Source organism: Melampsora larici-populina (assembly GCF_000204055.1).
Source record: "Melampsora larici-populina 98AG31 unplaced genomic scaffold MELLAscaffold_57, whole genome shotgun sequence".
Taxonomy (NCBI): domain Eukaryota; kingdom Fungi; phylum Basidiomycota; class Pucciniomycetes; order Pucciniales; family Melampsoraceae; genus Melampsora; species Melampsora laricis-populina.
The window spans coordinates 87,023-113,381 of record NW_006768821.1 but is presented as its reverse complement, the minus strand read 5'-3'; the positions used below and the strand labels follow the sequence as shown (position 1 = coordinate 113,381).

The following is a 26,359-nucleotide window of genomic DNA, read 5'->3' as shown; positions in this document are numbered from 1 at the left end:
CTATGGCTTCTCTAAAGCTTTAACAATTAACCAACTGGCTGCTGCAGCTGATCCTCCTACTACAATTGTAGCTGAACTAGCTTTCAAGTATCCAAAGAAACCAATCTTCGCACCAGTAAAATATGCCTGATCATACCAATCAAGATGAAAACAATTAATACTCCCATTAGGTGATAAAGCGGTGGCAACAGCCAAGGAAGTCAACGACGTTACTGACCTTAAAGATACCAAATATCAGTAAGGTGATAAACATGATTCCAATACTCCAGTAAAGTGCAATCTGTGCAGAATCAATGAAGAAGTATGGTGCCTGTTGAAAAAGATGACAAAAAGACTACAATCAGACAGATCATACTCATTGAGAAAAGCAATCAAAGCTTACCATAGGTACAAGGCCACCAATGAAATACGCAGTTCCAATAGTAAGTGCAGAGATGTACAATCGACTCTCTGGTACTTCTTCCAATCCTTCCCCAAATTTAAGCAAAAAGGCTGTCACTCCTACATCGTTAGCCCATCTTAGTTGACTAGGACCTGGTTCACTCGAAGCGTTACTCTTAGGTTTACGAGCCACAATCTTCATCAATTGACGAAGCCAACTTTCCGATTGGATAGGTTCATTAACTTCATTCATCTCAGCTTCAACTCTTAAAAGTGCACCAGTCACAGTTCGAGAAATAGATTCATCTAATCCAATAGGTCCTAACACTTCGTGTACTTCTCGTTCCATTTCACCAGAGCAAGATCGTGCCACTCGTTCACGGGTAGTGCGTTGAAGATAACGAAAATGGTCACGTTCTGCCTCGCTCGCAAGGTATCCACCTACTCCCATCGAAATTGCACCTGAGATGAGCTGTAGGAGATGCCCAAGATGAATGAGTAAATCAGGTGTTACACGGAGGATAGCATTTTGATACACACCTCGGCAATACCTCCTACTACGACCAAACGAGACGATCCGAGAGATGACAATCCAGCGGTCAATCCAAACGGCACAGTAAGGCCATCACTAAGACCGATGATGCTGTAGCGAGACGAAGGTATTGGTCAAGAAATGAAATTGTATTGCTAAAATGACAAGCACGGGTAGTCTTACATATCACGAACGATATCAGGATCGATAAGATGACGATCGTCATCACCCTTGAGATCTCGACAACAGATTGCTTGTGGTCTTTTATGTTTGTCACATTTGTCCAATGTAGGGGTAACAGAGAGTGCGGAGGAGGGTCGCTCATCATTCTGGTTCGATTCCTCGTTAGTATATGCCCATACGGATGGAGGCTGAGGATCATCTGGATTGACTCGATTAGATGATGGTTTTCGTTTGATAGGCATAGAGAGTGGTGGTGCTGTGGCTTGCGTGCTAGAGTTTGCTTGGGAGCTCAAGTCACATGAGCGACTGTTCGATAATGGCGCCTTTGACATGACGAAGGGATGTTGAACGAGTATGTATGTAAGATGAAGAATTCCAAAGAGAAGGAAGATGAAGGCAATTGCGGAAAACCTTTCAAAGCAAATCAAGAATGGCAAAATTATTTTGTTGACTGACCTTTCACTGACTATATATGCACCAAATTTCAAATACCTTGACCTGTAATCTATGTGACACTCAGTACCAATATGACTCTTCTGGCAGACTGGAACAAGGTCTCAAAAACAGATTGTGTGTCGCAGCTCGCTACATCCGAATCAAGGCGAGAGTAGCGTGAGCAGGAATAAAACAACAGGCGAGACACGCACAATTTTATTCCCCACATCAAGCAGTATCGATGAGGAGACTCGTTTGACTCCAGTTTCGCAAAGGAAGAACTCGGATACTTCATTCCCGCCTAGCGCGATGTCCTGAACGCAAGTTATGAGGGAAAGATGATATTTATATACACGATTCCGTAGCTTATTTATACTATTCCTCGAGTGATGGAGAGTAAAAGACAGGGTCAGATGGGATCACGTGGAGATTGATTGTTCGGCAAGGCCGTCTACGCTGGCCCTCTTCCAAGCCTGGTATACCGAACTTCACGCGGCCATTACATCATGATTTTACATTTGGTGTGTCCGACCGCTGATAGTCACTGGTGCTGACCAAACACGGATGACATTTTCCGATCGAAAGATCTATAAATTCTTCAAGTCTTCGATGAAGCTTCTCGATGGCCGGCCTCAGCACAAAACAGCGCAGCCTGTATGTGCTGCGTCGAAATTGTCTGCTTCAGTGCGTTGCGTCGGATTGCAGTGATGGAAGATCGAACAACGACAGTGGTGCACTTTGTGCTACTTAATGGCGGGCTACAATTTGGTTTTTGGAATGGACACATGATCGGACTTGCACAAAATTGCCTCTCCTTGTTCTTCTCCTTTCGACCCTTGAAAAGCTTCACGGCTGCTCCAGTGATTTCTCCTGAACACTATGAAGGAACTTCCTCGACCTGCTTCATCGGCCAGGGGGGCGCAGGGACTGATCAAGTCAAGATTGAGCTCAAGAAATGTAAGCAGAAATCACCTTAAGTCAATGGTGGCCAGAATGCGCGTCCCAGCATGCGCTGCGACGTGAGCATCGCAGTGAAACGTTGTCACATTCACGATATCAGTCGAAGCCATATACAAACTCTGCAGCCCGAGTACCCAGATAAAAAAATCAAAACTTGGCCTCGAAGAACAGACGAAATGAAATCACTCACACACTTGATTTGGCTTGCATCGCTCTTCTGTGAACGGCTGTCAGCACAGGGCACGGTTCCTCTGCTCAAAAACCTGCCCGGTAAAGCTACTTCATCGGCTGCCAATGTTGGACCTGACGTTATCATGGTGGATAGGTTCACGTTCACCGCCCCCGAAGAAATTGCTGATGTGAAGAACAAAATCGGTATACGACCTTCAGAAGAAACAGGTACTTACTCTAGAGCTCATCATGGAGAAGACGATTCGGATAATCCAGCAAAAAAGATAAAGACTGAACCGACCGAAGAAAGTCAAGACCTCAACTTTGGAAACAAAGAAGCACATATCAGTACTGATCTTCCCACATATGCCCCTGCACAGGATGTTGTGCCTTATTCGTTCTTCTTTCAGTCAGCCAAAAAAATCGCGGCAACGATTGATCTCGATCACAACATCATGAGTTTAGCCAGTAATATTCAAATATTGATTGAGAAACTAGGTGCAACTTCTCAGGTTTGGGAGTGGTGGATATACCAGAATGAATTACTGACACTGGAGTGCTTCATAAATGCACACACTGCTTTGCATAAAGATGGCTTGGGAGAATGTGAAAGAGCCTGGACTTTAGGAATTGTTGCCGCGCTGGTCAAACATTTACCTTCGGTACCAACAGAAATGGTCCAAAGACTAAAGAATTCGCTTTGGAAGCACCATGTCTACTTGGAGATCCAAGCAGCTATCGGTTTGTGATATCTTTGTCCATGTGGTAAATCTGTTCCACAGCGCTGATTAGTGACATGATATGTCTTTCATGAAACCAGAATTTGAGGAACCACTAACACAGAGATTCAGTGCACTTTTGATGAATTCCCAGCATCACATGACCAACCAAGGTATGTTATGATGCCCTCTCCTGCTTTGGAAAGATAAGTTTCAGATAATTGCTCAAGTTCTGACACTTACATCATTCTATCAGGTTTGGAAGAATGTTTTTCCAGAGCCCAATTGTTCAAATCACATGATGAAATCAGGGCAAGATACTTTCCAGCAAAAGAGGATGGCATTGATGAGTTTGTGGCCGATCATTTACTAGATGTCAACATTCCTGAAGAAGAAACAATAATCAAGTCCATGATCCGTGGCTTTGCGAATCATTTCAAGAAGCTAGAAATTCGTAGCTGGGAAGGAACATATGCTAAGGCAATCTTTATCTATCTCATGAACCATTGGCAGAATAGAGATGCACGACGTAGCAACACACTTTTGGAATGGATTCAGAATGATTTTAATCTCTACAGAGATCTTCATCTTCCGTTTATGAAGATTGATATCAGATCAATTCTTGGGAACCCAGGGATAATTTCAAAGGGTATAAATTATAATGAGTTAATTGATATTTCCAAACCACTTCGAGAAAAATTATTTCAAGATTTTTTGACATGCCAAGGGAGGGACACCTTTTCAGCCAGCACACAGAGTGACATGTACAAGCTGACAGTTATTGTATCTCTCATTCATCCATCCTTGAAGAACTTGGTTACCCAAGGGATTGACCAAAACCCCGGCATTCTACAAAGACTAGCACCAGTTTGGTTAGAAATGTACCCAGGGTTGGCAGAGGGATTCCATAACTTTTTTGAATACCAGTATGCTCCATTTCGTAAACGTGAGTGAAAGTATTCCATCTGAATTACACTTGAAAAGATCTTTAATCAGCTGACACCTAAATTTAGGTCCAACCTATTTTTCCGGTGCCCATAGGTTATTATTATCAAGAAAGATGTCTCAATTCACTGCAACAAAATCACTCTCAAAGGCCTTTGTGAAAGCTCCACTAAATGTTTCCAAGTTCCAACCAAGCTTGGTGAACAACTTACTTTCTCAAGTGGAAAATATTCTGAATACCCATGTTGAACATAATGAAATTCCCAAGGTATACTTGTTGGCCCTTCAAGTCATACATCATATGGTCAAATATTCTGAAGGCGCAACAGAGATTCTCTTGAAAAAATTGGACCAGGACATAAAGTTTAGGCAAAAGATATATCTGAGTGTTGATCATGTGCTTCAATCAAATATATTTGTTGATAACATAGCACAGATAGATGAATGTGTTTTGGTTTTTGAACTTGAACCATTTCTGACTTTACTCAAAATGATCATAGTGAGTTCTCCAATAGTCTTGAATTCATTCATAACTCTGCTTCCCTATCAAATATATATTGATAAACATGACATGAATTGGTGCTTCAGGACACTGGACCAATTTGGGGATGGGGGGAAGTCAACAAACCAGCAGAAAATGTCACTATGTGGGCCAAAGAGCTTGAACTTGCAACCTGCACTCATCCAGTCATCACATTTGGTGATCTACCTGACCCCAGAGCAGAGAGCTTGCTATGGTTAAACAAATGAGTCTAATCCAAACAGAATGAACAATTTTTGATTCTTCATGTGAGTTTGCCTCCCAGCTCATGGGATAGTCTATCAGGTGTAAAAAGTCTTGTAAATTTTGCACTTTTTTTATCCTTCTATGCCCCCTTGCCATAGGAAAGAGCTTGGAATATTGATCTAGGTTTTTGAGAGACTTGGGGTCCGTTCGGCTGCGCCATCTCATCTGACATCCAACTGGGCCTTCTGCTAAGCTTAACTAAGCCCCTCTCCCGCGGCTGCGTCCGCGACCTCGGAGAGGGGCTTATCGCAGAGACGCGATTTTCGGCGGAGGACTTCCAAGAATTAAGTACTGTTAAGTACTTTCTTCAACTTGCCCTCAACACCTCTCCACAAAAAGTCCCAGATACCTCGTATGTTGTTCTTCAAAGAGTTCTACATATTTTGGTACTATTTTCAACACAAACAGACTTGGTTTGCCATTGATGGAGCCATGACCAATTGTGGTCGTTATGTATTCCTGTAACAGCCTAAGATTGGGTGTACAGGCGGCCAATCAGATTTGGTCGATTTGTTCTTGGACAATTCGAGACTAATCCAAAACCTGGGTCAAAAGGGTTATGACCTAGGGGCTGTAGGCCTTAGATATCCTAGAGCAGTAAGTGTTAGGGTGGGCGACCTTTCCAAAGACCCGTCATCCTCGCGCAACACTTTGATTTCACCCAACTACGTCATGATCACTCGCTCTCAAGGAGCCATATTGCCACCTTCGCCTCATGTTGGAAAGACCTCAGATTCCTCTCCAGCTACCACCAAAGCAACTCTTAAAGGAATCCGACCATCAATCTCAAAGTTATTACTGAAGGACAACGATGAAGAGCTGCGTGAAGTCATACTTGAATTATTTTACGACAAATATAACGTTATTGCTCGAATGCTCCAAGTGGACGCGACAATCAGTCTAGTTCGAAATCGGGACGTATTTCTCCTTGCAAGTACCGGCTACGGGAAGTCTCGTATACCGGAATTGTTCTTTTTGATGTTTACCAAAGCCTGCGCTCCGATCATCTTGACTTTGAATCCTTTGGACGCCCTTGGGGACAATCAAGTAAGTTATACTCCTAATATGTCTCTGTTTGCGATTTGACAAACTGTCCTCATTGCACAGGTTGAAGAAAAGGCTAGACATGGACTATCGGCAATCAATTTGACCCGGGCATCCTTCACTAAAATCGTGTACAAAGAAATTCTCGCAGGAAAATACCAATTTATTTATGTTGTAAGCCTTCAACATTTAGCCGATTGTGATGTGGTGAAGGTATAGCTAACATATTCTGTTTTTTGTTTGATAGTCACCTGAGATTTTTTTGAATAACACTCATTTCGAGCGTCTCTACTTTTCGAAAGCGTTTCAGACCCGCCTGGTCCTCAAGGTAGTCGACGAGGCTCACCTCATCTACTGTTGGGGCCTTGCCTTGAGTGGCCGCATCAAGAATCTTCGATGCTTTCAAATTTCGCAAGATCACACCGCTTTTCGGCCATCTTACGGTAATCTGATCGAGCGATTCCTAGCCACCGAATCAGTCCCGACTCTGCTAATGTCAGCAACGTGTCCACCTCGCCATTTCGAAAAGATCCTGGCAAGTCTCAAAATATCCAGAGATGACATAGACATCCATCGAGGCGAGCTTGTTCGCCCCGAAATACGTTTCATCCGGGTCTCTAACAGACACGGTACTTCATCAATGGACTTGCTCAAGAAATTTTTCGCACCATCTTCTGTAATAGGTGACTCAGAGCTAGTACCTAGCCTTGTCTACTGTCATACTCAAAACGACACGTATCTAGCTCTAAAAGCAATCAACTCAGCTCGTAACATCCCAAGTGAATCTCGCAATGGCTTGAGTTCATCGGTCCGGCGATATCACGCTTCAACCTGCCCGATTGACAAGGCTCGTCGTGCTCTCGACTTTGGAAACGGCAAGTTCTCGATAATGACCTGTACAAACGCCTTAGGTTTAGGACAAAATTGGACTCGTGTGAGAAGGGTCATCATTATGGGTCAGCTAGACCCGATGGAGTTATTGCAAATGGCTGGGCGAGGGGGTCGAGACAGACAACCATCAGTGGCTTTTCTAATAGTCAATCAACTCGCTCAGGCGGACAAGGATAGACTGATGGCTTTACCGCATCAGTCTCAGCAAGATAATGACCAGCATATGCATGCGATGAGCATCACTGACGTATGTTTACGAGTCGCGTTTGAGGTTCTTCTACGGTGAGTAGTTCGCACTTTGACTCATAATTTCTTACATTATAAATGTCTTATATTGAATTTCATTATAAATCTGACTCGACGTTGAACTAGATGTAACTACATCCCTGTGTCCAAAAGCGATCAAGCCGTTATTGCCGAAACTCAAAGGCAGGCAGATGCAGGCATGGCACCATGCCTCTGCTCGAACTGTGATCTGAATGCGGCAAATTTTTTCCTTGCTCAGCAAAAAAATTTGACCTCTACGAATTTTACTGAGTTGGTACTCAAGAAGGACGTTCCAGCCAATCAACCCGATTTCAAACTCGCCGCGGAGGATTTGAGTCCTCATGATTCATCACTCGAAACCCAAATGCGTCCGATTCGTGAGGATCATCCTCTATACCAAGACATACGGTGGATTCGATTGTACTTGCGCATTCAATCAAACCTGCAGGCGATATTTGACACTGAATATCCTAAAGATTCTTTCTATACTCTTGACGACCTATTCTCGCCAATCAAACTTTGGACTGTGTGCATCAACTACGATTTTGTTTTTCAAGGACTACATTTGGATGATGTGTTTGGTAGCGAACCACTGCCAAACACATATGGTTCAATACTTCAAGACATTCGCGCGTGGAAGGCAAGTACTGACTCAATTGCCGTATTGCACCCTTCAGAAGCAGAGATGAGAATGTATAACGCAGCCAAGGCTCTCGCGAAGGAGAATGAATCAAAGAAGAACGATGCAAAAAAGAACCAATCCAAAAAGAACGGAAGTGTCATAGTTGCTCCACAAAATGACACTGAGATGGTAGCTCAGGTACTCGCTTGGCAGATCTGATCATATATATATATATATCATATTGCTAATGTTTGATTTTCTATTCACTTTTAATAATGGCTATGCAGGCTTTGACTGCATCAGGCGACCCCTTGACATCAAAAGGTACAAAGAGCAACAAGCGAAAACCACCTCCGTACCAAGGTAAAAAGGGGAAATCGCCGAAACGTAACAAAACGGCCTCTTAGGTATCCTCAGGCTCACCTGGCGATTCTTCACAACTCCCTTCTACATCCACCACCTGATCTCCTAAAGACCCCCATCGGTAACGAGAAACCTCCTTGTTTTTGCGGTCTTGTAGAATGTGCTCTTGTAATGTGTTGGTACCCGTTAAAACGGTATCGGTAAACTGACATTTGACGGTGGAAATTTTCGAAGTTATGTATTGATGATTCCAAGAGCGGATAAAGTTGGCGAGTGTCTGTTCTGATATTTGGTGGGAGTGATTCTGAAAAACCGGCTTAAGTCCGCTGCGAATTTTCAATTGTTGTATCAGCTGTCTTAGCTGAACATTGGGTGTTCAGCGTGGTAATGGAATAAATTGATTCATTAGTGTGAAAATGTAAAATCCGAGCAATGATTCACTGGAAAATGACATACAAATGTAATGTTGATTGACATAGCAATCAATTTTTCAATCTCTGTTCCATTACTCTGGGTTAGAATCCCATCAGTATTCATCCAAAGAGTAACTGGAAAAATACTGAACACTGGTCACTCACAGTTTGGTTGAAATAATGTTTGAGCCAAAAATTTTGGTACTCAAGCCAAAGATCATTTCCTACAAAGTGTCCTGGGCGCTGTCCAGATGGAATAAGCATACTGTGCAATATTACTTTTGCTAAAAGCGGAGGTAGGTCTTGTTCCACAAGGACAAGGAATCTTGTAAGATGTAAAGCATAACGCGGCAGGCCCTTCAAACCATGTGCCATCAAAGCCCACCGTTTCCACATGAGCTTCAACCTACCAATATCACCTGCATGTGTGGCACTATCTGCTTCAACCACCGTGGCAAAATCACGAATCCGTAGCCTCAAATTATACCCCAAACTGTCACCTTTAGTTTTACACGACTTCAAAGAACCAGGGCTGCAAAAATTGTTGTAACATTTATTGATCACTTCCTGGGCAACACCTTCTTTTGAAAGGTCAGGAGGACTTTCATATTTTGACATGGTCGAGCTATATGTAATAGTTACAAATAAATATTAACAAATAGTCCAAATCTCGATCTGACATAATTAAACAAATTTTGCTCACGTTAAACAAGATACCAAAGTTGCAAAGTGAACGGAGTGGAGAGCTTTCATAACTGTCCCAAAATCCATGTTACAAGGTAGTTTAGATTGAGCACCTTGCAATCCCCCCAAAGCCTGCCATGCTTTCCACGCCCCGGTGTCCTTAGAATCATGGGGATTACCCCAATGGTGAGATAGTATCCCTTGAGCGAGGTTCCACATGATATGGGATACACCGGGTATAGTCAAAACACTGCTGAGGGCCCCTACATCAGTACCGGCAGGACACCTTTTTTTTCGAAGACTCTCGATATTTTGACACGTTCCAAGGTCGCCTTGGACAATTCGAACCCATTTTGACATCGCTTCAAGAGTGAGGCCGCATTGAGATGCGATTTCGTCGAATACCTGCGCAACCCCGTCTGCCGAGTTGTCGGCCGCGTCCATGAGGCTCATCAGGAACAAATGACGATCGTCCACTGGAATCGGGTCAACTGGAGGTGGCCTTGTTGCTAGTTTGGGCGATGGAGTTGTTCCAGGTTTAAGTATATATTTGTACATGACCGTGGCTAGCTGACATTTCAAAGTTGACTCCCACTGGGTCATATCGCTGGCTTGATCTCGTAATGTATCCAACCGAATCGGAGTATTCTGAGCTTCGGCTAGAGTTTCATGGTAGTTTTTAAGGTGATTGCTGGCATTATCTTTCGAGATGTCTTTATCTAAGCATTTCGGTAAAAACTGAATATAGCCCCATGTCCCATGGAATAGATGGGACACAGTCTCTACACGGGTATTGTGAACCCTTTGTAATATATCGAAGTTGTCAATGCATATGATCGGGCTTATGCTATAAGACTGGGACATAATAGCTCGTAGAGAGGCCTCTCGCACGGTTCTGAGATGATTTAGAGCCCTTAATGCTGTATCGCGAGAACTGGACAGACCTAGAGTATTCAAGTATTGAAATACTCTATCAGACACTCCCGTCGCGATGAAAGTCAAAGCGTTGTGCAGCTGGAGCGCGTTATCCCGGTAATTAGACATGTACGAGATCATGCCGCATATTGTGGTCGCAACCTGAAGATATTTCAAACATAAGTTTGAGGACTGATGATAAATAGTGAATTAGAAAAAGTACTTGCTAGATTTGCTCGGTCTCTTTCGGCAATGTGTTTGTCTTCTGGTACATACAACATTTCCTCATCATGACGGGCTTCCCTCTCACCAACGGTTTCAACAGTAAGACCTGAATCATCAATCGGTTCTGTTTCTGGAATTTCCTCTTCCAACGTGTCCCAAACGTTGCTGCGCGACGCGCCGGCCATTAGAGCTACACGATTATTTGCTTGAAGAGACATTTGATGATACATAAGGTTCCACAAAAAGGGCATTGATTCCCTGATTTTTTTATCGCGCGCGTATAATTGACCAAGCTCAAAGAACTCGGTTGTGATCTTCTTTGAACTGTAAAAACTTCGAGGTTTGGACTCGATTTCGTGTTGAATCTGTTCCTGCGCCTATCACAACCACCATCAATAATAAATATATATGAGTAAAGACAAAAGAACGCGAAGAATGCTCACCTCAGTCAAAATGAATTTGCACCACGCAGCCCGGCCTTCCTCACTTTGGTGAGTGAGAGTCTTGATTGCACGCACAATCTGAAAAGTGGAATTTAGACCCCTTTCAATACCCCAGTATTGACGACTTTCTTTCAGAACTGGATTATCCGAACATAAAAAAGAGTAGAAGACCTCTTTAGCGTAGGTCTGATGTTGTTTTGCAGTAGTACATAGCTGCACGGCAATTGACTCGATGAAGGGACGCTGTCGAATGTTTCTTTCTTGCTCGATGGGAGGACGCAGGCTGTTTTCTTGATGTTGCATCTTTTCACAACGTTACGTTCTGAAGGGCAGCCTCCCGCCCCCCTCAGTTGTCAAGCAACAACCTCTCACAATTTTTTTACCAATTTTTTGTGGTCCACACAAGGGCGCGCAACCACAAGAGCCCATACATAACCCCACCGTGCTCAGCCTACTAACAAGGCAAAAATAAGACAAAACCCAAATAGGTTTTGCCCGGAATTTTGGAGTTTTGACCCCAATAATCATTTCCGGGATTTTTGACTGACAAATACAGCTACACATACAATAAAGCTTACCACACATTCTGCAATCCTTGCTTCAGAGTAAACCACAAGTGTGTAGTACCAAAATATGTAGAACTCTTTGAAGAACAACATACGAGATATCTGGGACTTTTTGTGGAGAGGTGTTGAGGGAAAGTTGAAGAAAGTACTTAACAGTACTTAATTCTTGGAAGTCCTCCGCCAAAAAACCCGAGTCTGCGGTAAGCCCCTCTCCGAGGTCGCGGACGCAGCCGCGGGAGAGGGGCTTAGTTAAGCTTAGCCTTCTGCCCAGTCGGGGTCGGGCAAAGAGATTGTCATCCTGATTTTTGGTGACAGATGACGGTCAGATGGTCTCCAGATGTGCAGCCGAACGGACCCTTGCCTTTCTGGCATTGGAAAATGCATCATAGCTGTCAAGAAGGCTGGTACTTACTCAATTTCCTTCCTACAGCCTGCACTCAATTGATTGAACATCCGTAAAGAGGGCACAGATAACCAATGCTACCCTTGTCCCAAAATGGGCATTTGTCATAGATCATGATGCTATATCTTTGTTGAAATTGTGGACGAGTGGCAGCGGTTGCACGCGTATATAGTCTCCAGATCTGCCTCTGAGCTTACTCGCATCTTTTTGCACCTCACGACTTCTCTTGACGTGCCCGCCTCCCAATACTCCTAGCTTCCACGCGAAACACGCCAACAATTGCCCACATCTCACATTTCGGGGGCGTCCAATAGGCAAAAGATGCCAGGAAGATGATGTGAAAAAAGGGAAGAGTTAGGCCAGCCCGACCAGCCCCAATTTCGGAATCTTGGCGGACTGCGCATCTGTTCGGGGGGCGGGGCCGTCACGCTAAACCTAGTAATGATAAATGCTACGCACCGCAGTCGTCCCGGATGCCTCACAATAATCGTACAATCCTTGTTGGGGCACGGGGGCCCAACCACTCTCAACGACCGCCTCAAGAGCAAACAAGATGAGGTATGCTCGAGGAACTTATCCATTGAAACAATATGCCGTCTGAAGCAATCAGCTCACGACTAAATTGACCTTCTTGCTCTCTATGTCGGTCACAGTAAACTTTCAGTGTCAAGCGTGCGAACATCGGTCCGTGGATTGCTCGAGGCTAGCAATGGAGAGAAGAAGCGAAAGTTCACCGAAACTGTGTCAGTTGCCTCCCAATAAAATACCATATGATTTAGCTTTTTCATTAACAAACGTCGTATTTGCCTTTAGTGAACTTCAAATCGGTTTGAAGAACTACGATCCTCAACGGGACAAGCGTTTCAGTGGAACTATCAAACTCTCCCATGTTCCTCGTCCCCGAATGACCGTATGTATCTTGGCTGATGCCGCCGATATTGACAGAGCTAAACAAATCGAGCTTGGTACGTTTTTTGCTTCATTGGCCCGATATCGCCGATCTTCTGATGCCAATGTTTCATTTTTCTAGAATATATGAGTGTCGATGATTTGAAGAAGCTCAACAAGAACAAGAAGTTGGTCAAGAAGCTTGCCAAGAAATACGACGCCTTTTTAGCCTCTGATGCCTTGATCAAGCAGGTGCGCCCTGATTTCTCTTCCTCACCGTGGACCCTAGGCTGTCGAGACTAAAGCCATGTTTCTGATCCACCCAGATCCCCCGTCTGCTCGGTCCTGGTTTGTCCAAGGCAGGAAAATTTCCTACCCCAGTCTCGTCAGCTGATGACCTAACCAACAAGGTTACCGACATCAAGTCGACCATCAAGTTCCAATTGAAGAAGGTACTCTGTCTTGGTGTCGCTGTTGGTCACGTTGAAATGACCGAAGACCAACTCCTCGGTAACACCATGTTGGCCATCAACTTCTTGGTATCCCTCTTGAAGAAAAGTACGCTACAGTTCACATTCTTGTTTTGCTTGACGATTCGACTGATATATCTTGCTGTTTACCTTAGATTGGCAAAACGTGAAGTCCCTTCACTTGAAAGCCACCATGGGAAAACCTGCCCGACTCTTCTAGGCTCGTTGTCATCCTTGCCTCTTCGCATCCTATCTAAATGCCTGTCGTATCAAATAGCCTTCGCACGCTTATACCAACCACCCCAGCTCGCAGGGCTTGGATTGGGAGCTGGACATTTTACCACCTGATGCAATGCAAATTCTCAACGACCTATACAAAAGTTACGACTGGCGTGCTCAGTCTCCTTTCCCGTCTGCTTCTTTGCAGCCAATTTTGCCACCGTGCATTGCCATGAGGGTCCTCAGCCCGATTCCATATCTTGAGCGCGTCCAACAAATTATCCAGATAATCTGTTGTTCTTCATAGGTGCATATCTTACCTCCCCAGCAGGCTAAACTGACAAGGTTTCCAGACGCCGCTCGTAATTGCTCTGGATTATTTTCATTGAAGTCATCAGTCTTGTGATTGTTCTCATCTGCTTGCCAACCTTGATACAATGCAAGATTGTGTTCACTTCAAGCCGAGCACCCTTGAGGCTCCCTGAGCACGCTTACAGATGGGGACGGTGATATCAGAAAGACCAACTCAAACCTTGAACCGACCCTTGCAAACCATCGGCATGTCACTTGCACGATAGGTCTGCCTCCTTCCGCACAAGATGGGAACCATGCAACATGAAACTATGTCTGGCAAACCATCCATCACCGGTACATTCCTTACAATCTCAACTTGTGGGGTTTTCAGTCACCTCGCGTGCCAACAATTCAAGAACCATCTTGTCAGTTTCAAGTCGAATTATAAAGCTTTTGAACGTTGAATAAAGTCTTTTCGTCTTGGAGCATAAAGTTTCCTTCTGCTTCAACCTCTTTGGCTATATCCTCAGATGTTGACTTCACCTCTATCCTCTATGAGTTGGTACCCCACGCGTGTGGTACAAAGTCGAAGATATCCCTCCCCCTCGCTCGACTCAATTATGCACTTGTGAGCGAGAGTGAGGGCCTTTGTTGAGTTTCCGTCCGTCCGATCACATGTTGTTTTGATTTGTGTGCTCTACCAGGACAAATCATCAGTATAATTTACTAGAAATGGCGATCAGTCCATTCAATTATGCATCCTTCAACGACGCTATCAGTCATAGACCATTCTTGCTCATGATGAAGATGCTTGCCAAGGAGCTACGGTTTTGATGGGTTTGATCTGCGCGTATTCAATAAATTGGTATATTGGAACATGACATCATCATTTACAAAATCGGGGATTAGAAGAAAAAGACCGAAAAACAGACCGAGACTTTCAACACAGTTCTTCATCCGGACATTATTCCACTTTGCCACCTTGTACAACATCATCACTGATATTTGCAAGTAGCCTAGAATACAGTAGTATTTTGATCGGTATGGTCTGTGATACATGCATCTCCGATGGAATGGTATATTGCATTAGTTACACAGAGAGCAAAGAGCATCGAAGGCTCGCAGAGGCTCACCAATTGAAAGGACGAGATGATACTCCTCACGAGGACGTGATGGCTTAAGAGGTTAGTGACTTGTTCCGATCACCTTTGAACTGATCAATCCTGAACACGATCGGTTTACCAGAGGAATTGAATATGAAATGATGGTGGCATCAACCGTCACCTGCTCGCTATCGCCTATAAAGAGTGACCTCAATCCTGGAATTGAAAGCTCTTATTGTTCATCACTCGCACTCATACACATTGAAGCAGGCTTCAAAAACAAAACAAATCACATATCAAAATTTTCTTTATCGCTTTTCTCAAGAATTTACTTAATCCTTTACTTTTTTTGAAGTCCTAAACCAATCAACATGTTGAAATTACACTTCGTCGTTCTTTTGCTCTTTATTTCACCTTTCATTCTTCATCAAACTTTGGCGCGTCCAACTGGTATTGGATTCAACCGTTACGATTCAAGCAGTGCTACTCTATCAAACATGAGAATGTCAAGAAGAGGCGAAGAAGAGGGCGCAAAGGGCCATGAAAAATCAGATTGCCCCGAGAAGGAAGAACAGAAAGAAGGCCAAGGAAAACCTGAAAGCAAAGAAGTAAGTTGTACTGAAATCGAATTGAATGTAATCAATTTCTTATCCCTCTCTCATCTATCAGGAACACGGTCCAGAGAAAACACCGGAAGGAGAAAAAGAAAAACCATGCCCCGAAAAGAAGGAAGGCGCAGAGGCAGGCTCTGTGAGTAGCGTTTATAAGATCATAGTTGTATCAACACAATCTCTGACTCTTTCACATCCAGCAGGAACATAGCCCGGATAAAAAACCCAAAGGAGAGCAAGAAAAACCATGCCCCGAAAAGAAAGAAGGCGCAGAGGGAGGATCCGTGAGTAGCGTTCATAAGGCCAATAATCTCATCAATCACATTGATCCTTTTTTCTTATCTCTTTTACATCCATCAGGAACAAAGTCCGGAGAAAAAACCTGATTGCAAAGAAGGTGAAGGAAAACCCGAGCATGAAGAGAAGAAAGAAGGATCGGAGAAACCAGAAAAGAAAGGACCAGAAGAACCATGTGAGAAGCAAGAAGGAGAGCACAAACCAAAACATTAGAATTATTTTATACCTTTGGGATTAGTTTTTGTTAGTATAATTTCAAAGTGTTGTTTCACAAATAATCAGTGATTGTTTCTTCTTGAGATTTATTGTAAACATTTTTCAATTTCCCTGTTTGTATATATTCACTTATTGTGAGTTCTAAGGAGGACTTATTGTGATTATTTTGAATTATATCGTCTCTTAAGTTATCTTAAATACGCAAACACACTCCCTGGCAGCCCTGATTCAAGCATTGCAGCTTAGGTTGCAGTGCTTCTGAGGGTGGAACTTGGCGGGGACCCGATACCTCTCACTTTTGCTGGACTAAATTCAATATTAGTTTATATGTTTCCTTTTCCACTATTTTGTCAGCATCCCTCATGGTCCTTTTGACGCGTGCCACATTTACTTCTTTCATTCATTCTCCTCAGAGTCCATTTATTTCACTTTTCAAAAGTCTTTTATCTCCAGTGTGCTGCGTTGATATACTCTCACCATTCTCAAAGAATATCCAATGCTCTTTACTTGAATAATTTTGATAGTGAATTTCATATTCAGGCTTTGAAGTCAAACAAAGTGCAACAAAGCACGTTTTGATGTTGATTCAAAACCATTTTTGTTTTGCAATAGAATGGGAGGGGAGACCCAGAAGTTTTTTTCTAAGTGATTTGGGGCTTATTTGCATACGACACTAATTATTTAAACTACTACAAATGATAGGTAGGACTAGAATACCATAAAGGATCGGCCACCTAATCGAGAACTGGGACTCCGGTGGGAGTTTGTACCCAAAAGATTGATATGGATCCGGAGCCCCTCCGGGTGGCTTCCAGGTCTGACCCGGACTTGCTGCCAGCCTTGGAGGTGCAGGGTGACGGGTCAGGGGTCATACTACATAGCCCTAGGTTAAGGTAAATAAATAGACATAAGAAGGGAATCAGATCGATCGATTTGATGCGCCATCAGGGTCGGTCACCATTTCGCTATTACACTTCATGTTCATCATCACCTTTCAGGCTTGAGCCGAATATAGTCCAAAACAACTGATCAAGATGAACAACCCACGAAAATCAAAGAGACGATCTATCAGAACAAGAGGAACTATTGAGACCCACAAAGATTTGATTTCTAACCTACCAGATGAGATACTTCTTGAAATTATAGAATGTCTTCGCAATGAACGTAGCTATTCTGTTCATTATCAACGGAAGATTAACCAGTCAATCAGTGTGGTATATTCAGATTATACTGGGAGCACATATGACACCGCGATAGCCGCAATATATCGATACAACCCAGAATCTCCGATCTTCAATAGCTTGCAATCTTTTTCTGTTGTTAATCGTAGGATTTATTCTCTCTGTCGTCCTATCATATGGCAGGTGAGCTCAATTTGACTCATTGGACATACTGAGCATCTAGACGGATCACGAGTATATACTGACGATCATCCTTTCTTTGCTTGGTTGTTCTAGTCCCTTCAGTTTTGGGCTGACCTTACTAGTGTAATTAGCTTCTGGAATCAAGAACTCTTACCGAAACATGGATCTTATGTTAGAAAATTGGATGTACAAGTAGATAGGAACTGGCTTAAAATACCAAACCTCCTTTCCGTTCAGCTAGGTACCCGAGACGAAAGTCTACATCCACATACAATGAAATCATCCGATATAGGCACAGTCGATATATCAGAGCATCATAAACCTATGTATGGCTCTGAGTTATCTTTTAGCAAACTTGCAACCCCCGTTCAGAAAGCTATCCTTGAAGTCGAACACGACATGGTGCTATTTGGAACAAAAGCTGTCAATGCCGAAGATCTTGTCAAGTTACTTTCTCATTGTAAAAAAATCACAACCCTCAATCTCTGTTGTGTTCATGACTTCAGGTATCCTACATCAGAAGAGATTCATAGCTCGACTTCTTACTTTACTTCATTATTTTCAAATCTTGCAAGTCTTCAACATCTCAAGGTAATGGGTTGTAGCTCGGCAAGGCTCCCAAGATTCTTTATTCAATCCATCACAAATATAAAACTCCTCGAATCACTCCATCTCTCGCTTATTTCACTTGATAATCTGGAACAGGTTGATCGAAACCTTGCTGCCTGTTTTTCAAATTGCAAGAACCTCAAGAGGCTTGTTCTAAGTTACGTGCGTGGAATAGAAATCTTGCAGGGAAGTTGTACAGGACCTCCGAATTTAGTCGATCTCGTGATTAGAAATTGTCCCGGCCTGAAATTACCACATATACCTCAATTGATCAGTTCTTGGGCACCTCACCTAACACATTTCACACTGAAATTATATGAATATGAGGATCCCTCCCTACGTGAAGACATTTTGGACTTCGACCCTAGGCGCAATCAATTTTATCTTCTGGGGTTGACACATCTCACTATACAGTCTCATTCCAAATCCCACTATATCCAGTGTTTTTCATCTTGTAAAAACCTTGTTCAACTCACATTCGTTCTCTGTACCAGCACCACAGAAGAAATGCCAGATGGACAGGCAGATGAACTGTCAGCAGTCTCAGACTTCATTACCACAAATGAATTCCATAGGCTCCAGAAGATAGTTTTGATAAAAACAGACCAGAATCCAATTGACTCGGTTTCAGCTTCTGCACTCTTTCCATTGGAAGAATTTTGCAGGTCTAAGGGTATCAAATTAAGTGGTTTTTGAGATTTTGTACCCTACAGCCCTTCATCTTGTGGGTGATCCTCAGCAATTATCTGTATGATGTCATATGATGCAATGATCATGTCTGTCCTTTTTTTCTTTTTTTTCTTATCATTGCGCTCATTTTGTACTCAACCTTATGTGCCGATATCTTTAATTTTCAAAATGAAACATCTTTTATGTTGGGCTGGATGTACGTAATGATTTCGGACTGTGTATCCTTCAAATATGGAAAAATGAGTGATTTACAAGGACAATTTTGATCACATGTTTGGGAATCTTGTTTGATCATAGATTTCAACAAAAGATGCACCTTACATCATTTTCTTTTAGTGCAGCTGAATGATTTTGATTAGTATGCTATATCTTGCAAATTCTAGCAAGGATTCAACCGACGTATCACTTTGGCTTCCCTTCTATGTGCTGAGCGCTACTTCTCTGGCCACATTGGGAGTAAATTTCTACGTGATTGATCATTCCAATTGTTGAGTGAGTTTGAATATTCTCTCAAATCTCAAATCATCCACTTCCTTTCTCATTTCCCTTGAGACCAGCATGGATGTATCTCAATTGTGATACAATCATCTGATTTCTCTTCAGTATTCGAGTCATACCTACTCACAAAGAGAAGCCCTTAAGAAGGTATTCATTTTCTCATTCAACATTTGTTGACTCCAGCAAAGACTGCATTTTAGCTCTTCATTGGTAAACTTGGAAGTTCAATTTTCTTCAAGGTAGTAAAACTTGGTTAAGGGGATACAAAGTAGAATCCGGGCGCATGCCCAGATTCAACACCCGACCTCAGCGCAGTACAGCGCAGAATGTGCTAAACTGGGCTGCGCCAGAAAAAGCGGATTTTGGCAAACCCACTGCGCTGCGCTGAGCCGCAGTTATCCAAATTCTGGTAGGCCCCTGCGCTGCTCTACAGAGCAGTCCAGCGCAGCGCAGTGGGCAAAAAACTGCGATATCAGGAGCGGTGAACAAGACTTGTTTCATTGTAAAAGAAAGTATAAAAAGCTGGCATATGTATAATGAAATAAGAGGGCATACAAATCAAAAAGGACGTTGGCATACAAAGAAGCAAAAGGAATCGAACTTTTAGAGAAAAAGATTAGATAAAAGATTAGATCGCAGAAAAGCAAGCCAAACCTTCACTTGCTTGAATTGTCGGCTTTCTTTTTCTTGGTCAAATTCTTGGCAAGCTTTTCGACAGCCGTGACAGCCTTTCCAATTTCACCACCTGGAAAGAAACCCTGTTTAAGCCATTGACACACACCTACTGCCCGTTCTATTGTTCTTGAGATAAGGCCACCCCTGCTGCTAGTACAGATGTGAGCAGCTGTGGAAAACGTCCTCTCTACTGTACACGAGGTACCCATACAGCATAGATAATTGCGAGCTAGCCGAGCAAGTCTTGGGAAAGACTTTTGATTGAACTGAAAAGATCAATGAGTAAGTACAATATGAAATTGTTTAATTGATTGAGAGTAAGCAAAGAACTTACTCGCCACCATTCCAAGATGTCACCATTACATGGATATTTTCCTGAAAGATACTGATCGATCTCGTCGTCACTGCTCAGTTGTACAGTTGAACTGGCTTCAAAGGCCCCGTTTTCTTCAAAAGGATCACATGATTTGAATGATTCAGGTTCAACATCCTGAGTCTCCTTATCTTGCTCGTTGTGATCTTCTCCTCCGAGGGAGGAAAGAGCCTGTCGAAAAAGGTGTTCGGCGTTGGGTGGCGTATGTTGGATACTTCTGGGGGAAGAAAATGAGACGATAACGTGGGTTGAGAAGTGTGGCTAAGATGACAGGATCACAATGTAACGACTCAGTTTGGTACAGTCGAAGCTGGTTGGTCATCGCACCAATCATTGTTGAAATCGCCAGGTGAGGTGTTTCGTTCTTCATCGTTGTTAATATGCTGATCAATGTCAAGTATTGAAATAGGATGGACCCAGCTGTTGGTCCGTCAACTTCCATCTTCTTAGTGGAGAGTAGAAAGACCTATGACTGATTAAACAAATATCAGTATGTATGTAAGTTGCGACCTAAAAGAACAAATCAATAACATACCTCAAGAACCTTATTGAGCGCCTCAACCCCTTTCCATTCGTCAGGGATGATGGTAATACCTTCATAATAGCCTTCTTGATCCGAACTGATCATAAAATTGATTACCTGAAAAATACACAATTCATCTATTACAATGCTCATTATACAATTAAGTCGTCACTTACCTGTTTTGCTTGGCAGCAGCGGGATTGAGCATCATACCAGATGTTCCATCTTTGGCCATGAGCTCCAATCAATCCGGGTCCTTTATAAGATAGTTGTTGAGCTGTAGCCTGAAAATGGTTGATTCGAGGAGCACTTGACGTGATCAACTTATTGATCCTTCGAACCTGTGATAACACATGTATTATTTTAAATCAACATGACCAAGCTCAAAGTACGGAATGGATTCGGAAAATGATTATGAAACAGACTGACCTTGGTCAGAGCTCGGGGTACTAGATCAGCATCAGGCCGTTGGTCTTTGTAATCTGGACCGTTGTGATCATCTTCGCCTTCGGAGTTGTCATCGGTGACATGAGTAGGATCACCTGTAATGTCATCTGGTGATTCTTCCTCTTCATTAACATCCTTTTCATCTTGAACAGTTGTGCCATCTGCAAGAACGATTTTGGGTGGTGGCAAGGAATCATCTGGTAACAAAAGTCGGAGTCTTTTGCCAGTCGGTGCTGTTGGTTTTGTTGGACCAGCTTGAAATCCAATCGTATCCAAGCCAGCTTTGACCGTTAGAGCAAGTTTATGACAGTAACATCTAATTTGGTTGCGCTTCGAGTTCCAATAATGTGGATCTTCAGCATCCAAGAACATCTTCTCAAGTTCTTGAGCCAAGACTGGATTGCTTGATCCTGAATCGGTTGTTTGGGCAACCATGTGTTATATTGAAACATTGATAAGCCCAAAAGTTGATCCGCATGATGTACAAATAAAAAAAACAAAATTAGATCACTTATCTTTTTATGCAACCCATGTCGTATCAGGAATCGTCCAACTGGTCAAGCCAGTAGGACACCATAGTGATTCCATGCAACAAGCTTCAATGTCAAATGCAGCACGTGAAACTTGAAGTCTTTGTCAATATATGACACAGCAACCCCAATAAACGCTCGCTTTCCCCCCTTTGTTGTCCAAACATCATGAATGACACAAATTTTCGAAGACAAATCCTATACCAAACATATATGTATTCTTTTCAATTACAGTAAAGATAAACATATCAGAACGTGCAAACACTCACTTGCAGAGTACCAATTAACTTGTTGTGGAATTCTTCAAAGTAGGTCATTGCCTGTCGAGCTGACCATGAAGCTGACCATAACTTTGCTGCTGGATTGCAAAGCACAAAAGCAGCCTGAAGGTATGTATCCTCCATGCGTAGCCATGGAATGCAGTTACGTAGGAGCCATAAAACTAAGATTGTGTTGAGTAACCCAACAGAAAATTTAGGCAACTCAAGAAAAGCATCAAGAGTGTGACTTCCTACTTCTTTCTGCACCTCTGCTCGTGCCAACTCTGCCTTCTTCTCCTGCCAGGTAGGAGGGAGTTTGGCACCTGCTTCAATGGCCCGCTCTCTTTTTTTACAGGGCTTGCGGTTACTTCCACCGTCTCAATGCTCCGTAAGATTCCAACGACTCTTGTCGCCATCCGTGAATATTTCACCACACCACAAGCATGTACGGCACCTGGGTTCTTCACCTTCTTTCTGATGAAACCAAGCACTAAGTAAGCAAACAACGGAACCAAACAATCTCATTGAAGATTGTGCAATACTTGACTTACTTGCCTTGGTCCAAGCACAAGTTCTTTGCCGTAGTAACTTTTGATAGGATCAAAGTGAGTTTCAGACTTCAAACTTTGAACATCAACATCAGAGTCTTGATCGGCATCTACGTTGTCAGGCATTTTGTAATTCTGATTGGGGTTTTTCAGTCAGCGGGTTTTGGATAAGGATTGAGTTTAGATGAAAAAAGTTACATACTTGTGACTTTCGAACTCTTTTTGCCTTTCCTTTTTTGACTGCCTTAGACTTTGACGCTTTTGGAGATTGACAAGTTCGTTTGCCATCTGTTTTAGACGGAGTGCTTTCAAATGAATTTTCGGCTTCTTCTTCTTCATCTTTGAGTTCCTTTTCTGTTACATAATTCTCATCATCAGAGTCTACATCTAAAACAATTGTGGTAGTATCTCCATCTGGCTTTTGAGAAGAAGTAGTAACTCTAGGATTAGAAGGCTTTGTAACCTTAGAATTTGAATTAGCTTGTTTCTTAGAAGAAAAGGATGCTTTTGATTTCTTGGATTTAGAGGACATTTTGGAAAGTGATAATGAGTTTTACTACAATAGTATATTAAAAGGGGTAATCAAGGGGACATATGTTTGTAAAAAACGAGCTGGAATTGTGTGATGACCAAGTTTATCAGCAGGGAGCGGGTCTTTATCAATCACGATTCACGACTCATACCTATCTATGACATACAAGTGATATCATGGCCAAGAGGTTATTCAAATCTCTTCCTTGATCAAGATGCCCGTAAGAATGGAAGGATGACAAAATGTCACCTTTATTTTATTTCAATAACTCCTCTCCCTTCACCTTGATCCATGAATCGATCCATTCTCAAGTCAAGAACAAAAAAGTCTAGATAAGTACCTAAGTACTAAGAGCATTTGTACAAAATCATAGAGGAGCGATTAAAAACCTCCCCACCCCTTCCTCAACATCTCACTGTATGTATGTAAGAATGAGCGCAGTTGGCACAGTTTCACCATCAAGTGAGGCCACTGCGCTGCGAAAACGCGCAGTGCCCAAAATTCAAAAAGCCCCTGCGCTGCAAAAACGCGCAGTGGCCAAAATCTGAAAAATCCCAGCGCTGAGCTACAGCGCAGGCACAGACTGTGCCTCACAGTCTGCGCTGCGAGTCGGGTGTTGCCAGATTATTTTTGGCAGTAAATTTGAATTCTGGGCCCGGACTTGTGCCCAGAAAATCGGAATTTACTGCCAAAAAAAATCCGGGCACGTGCCCGGATTCTACTTTGTATCCCCTAATTATCTCTCAACATCCAGCATATGATGAAACAGTTGTATAAGGGCTACAAAAACATCAAAACACAACCTGAGAACCTATGCAAAACACCCATGACTACCTGTATGATTTATGTTTTTTTTGGACAGGTTTTTCCAATTGGGCGGATATTGGCTACCCAACCGTAGATACAAAAACCCATTCAAAAAATGGTTCTAACCCCACATCATCACCCAAAAACCACAACCTTTTCACCTCACAAATCAGCCGACCATCCTACAGCCTCAATGGCCAGTCCTGGCGCACCCAAGAAGCCACAAGGACAACCTCTAAATCCAGCAGCCTCTCATCTGCCTTCTCAAAAATCTTGAAACACTTCTTTCCAAAAGTATACTGAAACAACTACATCTATTCATGTGTCTCAAAATGGGTCTTAAGGTCATAAACAAAATGAAACTCAATGTGAAACTCAAACTCAAGATGCTAGTCAGGACACTCACAATGATGACAAAATGAGGCACCCATCAACAAGGCTAGAAAAAGCTGCTTCACACCAGACAGTGATGGCAAGACCAATTTAGATCTTGTTGTGGAATGGTGTAGTGTATATGGAAATTACAATGATCTGTGCACCAAAACAAAAAATGTGATCTGTGAATGGGTGGCAGAGTTTCTTGTAAGCAAGGGGCATGTAATGAAATCAGATTGATGATATAAAAAGAAAGTTGTAATGATGCATACCTCACTACAAACATACTACATTTAATATAAACATATTCAACTTAGATACTTAACAGATAGACTTAGCAATTGTTCTTTTTACTTTCACTTGACGCTCCATCTGTACTGGCTCCTTAGGGAATTTAGAACTGATTCATTCTCTATTACCTTTGGAGTCAGGCAATAAATATATCAGTTACTTGGGTTCTAGAATCCTCAAGTCCACTACGTGGCAAAGTGAACCCAATCCCCTCATCGAGTCCTTTCCTTTAAGTGAGGACAAAGTGTCCTTTACAAAAGTCAGTGGGTTTTTGTTTGTAATAATTGTATGACATAATGATTATTTAATTTTTTTGTTATACATAGATCTCAAAGCTTGAAGGGTGGTTTTGAGAGACTAACCAGATCCAATTTGCTACTGGGGAGGGTGATCTAGCAGAAGATATTGGCGGTGAAAACATTGTGTTAAACTTATCAAAAAATGAGATCTTAGCTTTAAAATTTGCAAAGAGACAAGGTCATAAGAAAGTGTATGGACCTCTTCAAGGTATGTTGAATTAGGCAGCTATGTAAGTTTCAACTCACTGATTGTTTATGATCTGCTTCAATGAAAATACTATTAGAATGTCTGTTTTATGAGGAGCTTGAGGCCATTGTTCAAGACCAATTGTCAGCTGAACCATTGGCCATGAAGGAATTGCTAGGAGGTCATCAAGTCCAGGGCTTGGCCTCTTTCACCAAGTTGAACAACAATCAGCCCTCTCAGACCTCAAAAGACAGTGCTATAACTCATACTTGGGAAGAAACAATTGATACCAATTTACAAGATGATCCAACTTCTACTCAAAATAACTATACCCCGGTGTTTAGTAATTTCACTAACATACATTCTATACCACCCCTCTCTGCCTCTGTTGATATCTCCAAGAAGTGTTGTGAAACCAGTGGTAAAGAGATCCCTGGCTCTATAACTTAAGCCTACTTGGGCCTCATTGTATAGCTTCTTGTCTTTCCACCAAAGAACTAGGGGAGAGTGACCCAAGCTCTGCCCAAACCCAAGAAAAGATCACCTCTTCTATCACCACAGCAATGACCAATATTATCACCACTAATTGAGCAACCAACCTAGCTGCTAAGGAAAAAATTGAAACTGAAGAAATGATTGTGAACTTGTGGCTTGCATGTACCATGTTAATCACACTGTGTCCACAAGAAATGTGCCCAACGCCAGGTAATCTCAAACTACACACAAACGGTGTAGGTACACAAGCATTTATTGCCTGGCATTCACAGACTGAGGCTTAAGGATCTGAAGATCCACAAAGTGTTACAGAAACACACAGCCAATCAGGTTGCACAAGAGAATCCACTGAAGCGGCCGAACAAAATCCCTCTGGGCTGTGCGGCTCATTTTGGGGGTTGTCAAGTGATTCTGCAGTAGGAAAGGACAGAAGCAAATGTGTCTCATATCTAAGGGAAATCTGAAAGGGTGAAGATTGATGAGTATGATTATTCTGGTAAAGACAAAGACTTAAGAGACTCAAGATTGAGTTAGGGATACATACACAACATAGGAGTTTGATCCGATTACCATCATGAGTTCAAGCTCTTTTTCCTCTTGTAAATCAAGTATGACTTCCATCTTTAGTCATTGGAAGCTATTTTCATCTTAGGCGGTCCCTTGAATGATAACCAATATGCCAAAAGATGTCTGTGCTCTTTTCAAATCACATCAATAATACCAAAAAGCTATCCTTTATGGGGTTATTTTGCGCATTACAAATATGTGTATAAATGATATGACATGCAAGAGGAAAGGAAAAAAGGCCA

At 42.5% G+C, this 26,359-nt stretch overlaps 5 protein-coding genes across 5 annotated transcripts; 4 read left to right on the top strand and 1 right to left on the bottom strand.

Annotated features, from left to right (window-relative positions):
- On the bottom strand, nucleotides 1–1,338 carry MELLADRAFT_39660 (uncharacterized protein; the record flags this gene model as incomplete). Its single annotated transcript, XM_007416075.1, has 5 exons — nucleotides 1–126; nucleotides 218–310; nucleotides 383–853; nucleotides 922–1,024; nucleotides 1,097–1,338. 5 exons carry the CDS (start codon nucleotides 1,336–1,338, stop codon nucleotides 1–3), a joined length of 1,035 nt encoding a protein of 344 aa, XP_007416137.1.
- Nucleotides 1,339–2,238: 900 nt separating this feature from the next.
- MELLADRAFT_93159 (uncharacterized protein) lies at nucleotides 2,239–5,076 on the top strand (the record flags this gene model as incomplete). The annotated part of the gene is made up of 6 exons (XM_007416170.1): nucleotides 2,239–2,488; nucleotides 2,564–3,403; nucleotides 3,483–3,554; nucleotides 3,638–4,327; nucleotides 4,395–4,825; nucleotides 4,915–5,076. The coding sequence occupies 6 exons, from the start codon at nucleotides 2,239–2,241 to the stop codon at nucleotides 5,074–5,076; spliced, it is 2,445 nt and encodes an 814-aa protein (XP_007416232.1).
- A 7,426-nt stretch (nucleotides 5,077–12,502) lies between these two features.
- MELLADRAFT_93158 (uncharacterized protein) lies at nucleotides 12,503–13,527 on the top strand (the record flags this gene model as incomplete). Its single annotated transcript, XM_007416171.1, has 6 exons — nucleotides 12,503–12,507; nucleotides 12,603–12,692; nucleotides 12,763–12,914; nucleotides 12,980–13,089; nucleotides 13,164–13,395; nucleotides 13,463–13,527. 6 exons carry the CDS (start codon nucleotides 12,503–12,505, stop codon nucleotides 13,525–13,527), a joined length of 654 nt encoding a protein of 217 aa, XP_007416233.1.
- A 1,767-nt stretch (nucleotides 13,528–15,294) lies between these two features.
- MELLADRAFT_67705 (uncharacterized protein) lies at nucleotides 15,295–16,044 on the top strand (the record flags this gene model as incomplete). The annotated part of the gene is made up of 4 exons (XM_007416172.1): nucleotides 15,295–15,531; nucleotides 15,593–15,673; nucleotides 15,735–15,818; nucleotides 15,895–16,044. The coding sequence occupies 4 exons, from the start codon at nucleotides 15,295–15,297 to the stop codon at nucleotides 16,042–16,044; spliced, it is 552 nt and encodes a 183-aa protein (XP_007416234.1).
- A 1,640-nt stretch (nucleotides 16,045–17,684) lies between these two features.
- MELLADRAFT_111713 (uncharacterized protein) lies at nucleotides 17,685–18,716 on the top strand (the record flags this gene model as incomplete). The annotated part of the gene is made up of 3 exons (XM_007416173.1): nucleotides 17,685–17,857; nucleotides 17,918–18,002; nucleotides 18,117–18,716. 3 exons carry the CDS (start codon nucleotides 17,685–17,687, stop codon nucleotides 18,714–18,716), a joined length of 858 nt encoding a protein of 285 aa, XP_007416235.1.
- Nucleotides 18,717–26,359: the final 7,643 nt, after the last annotated feature.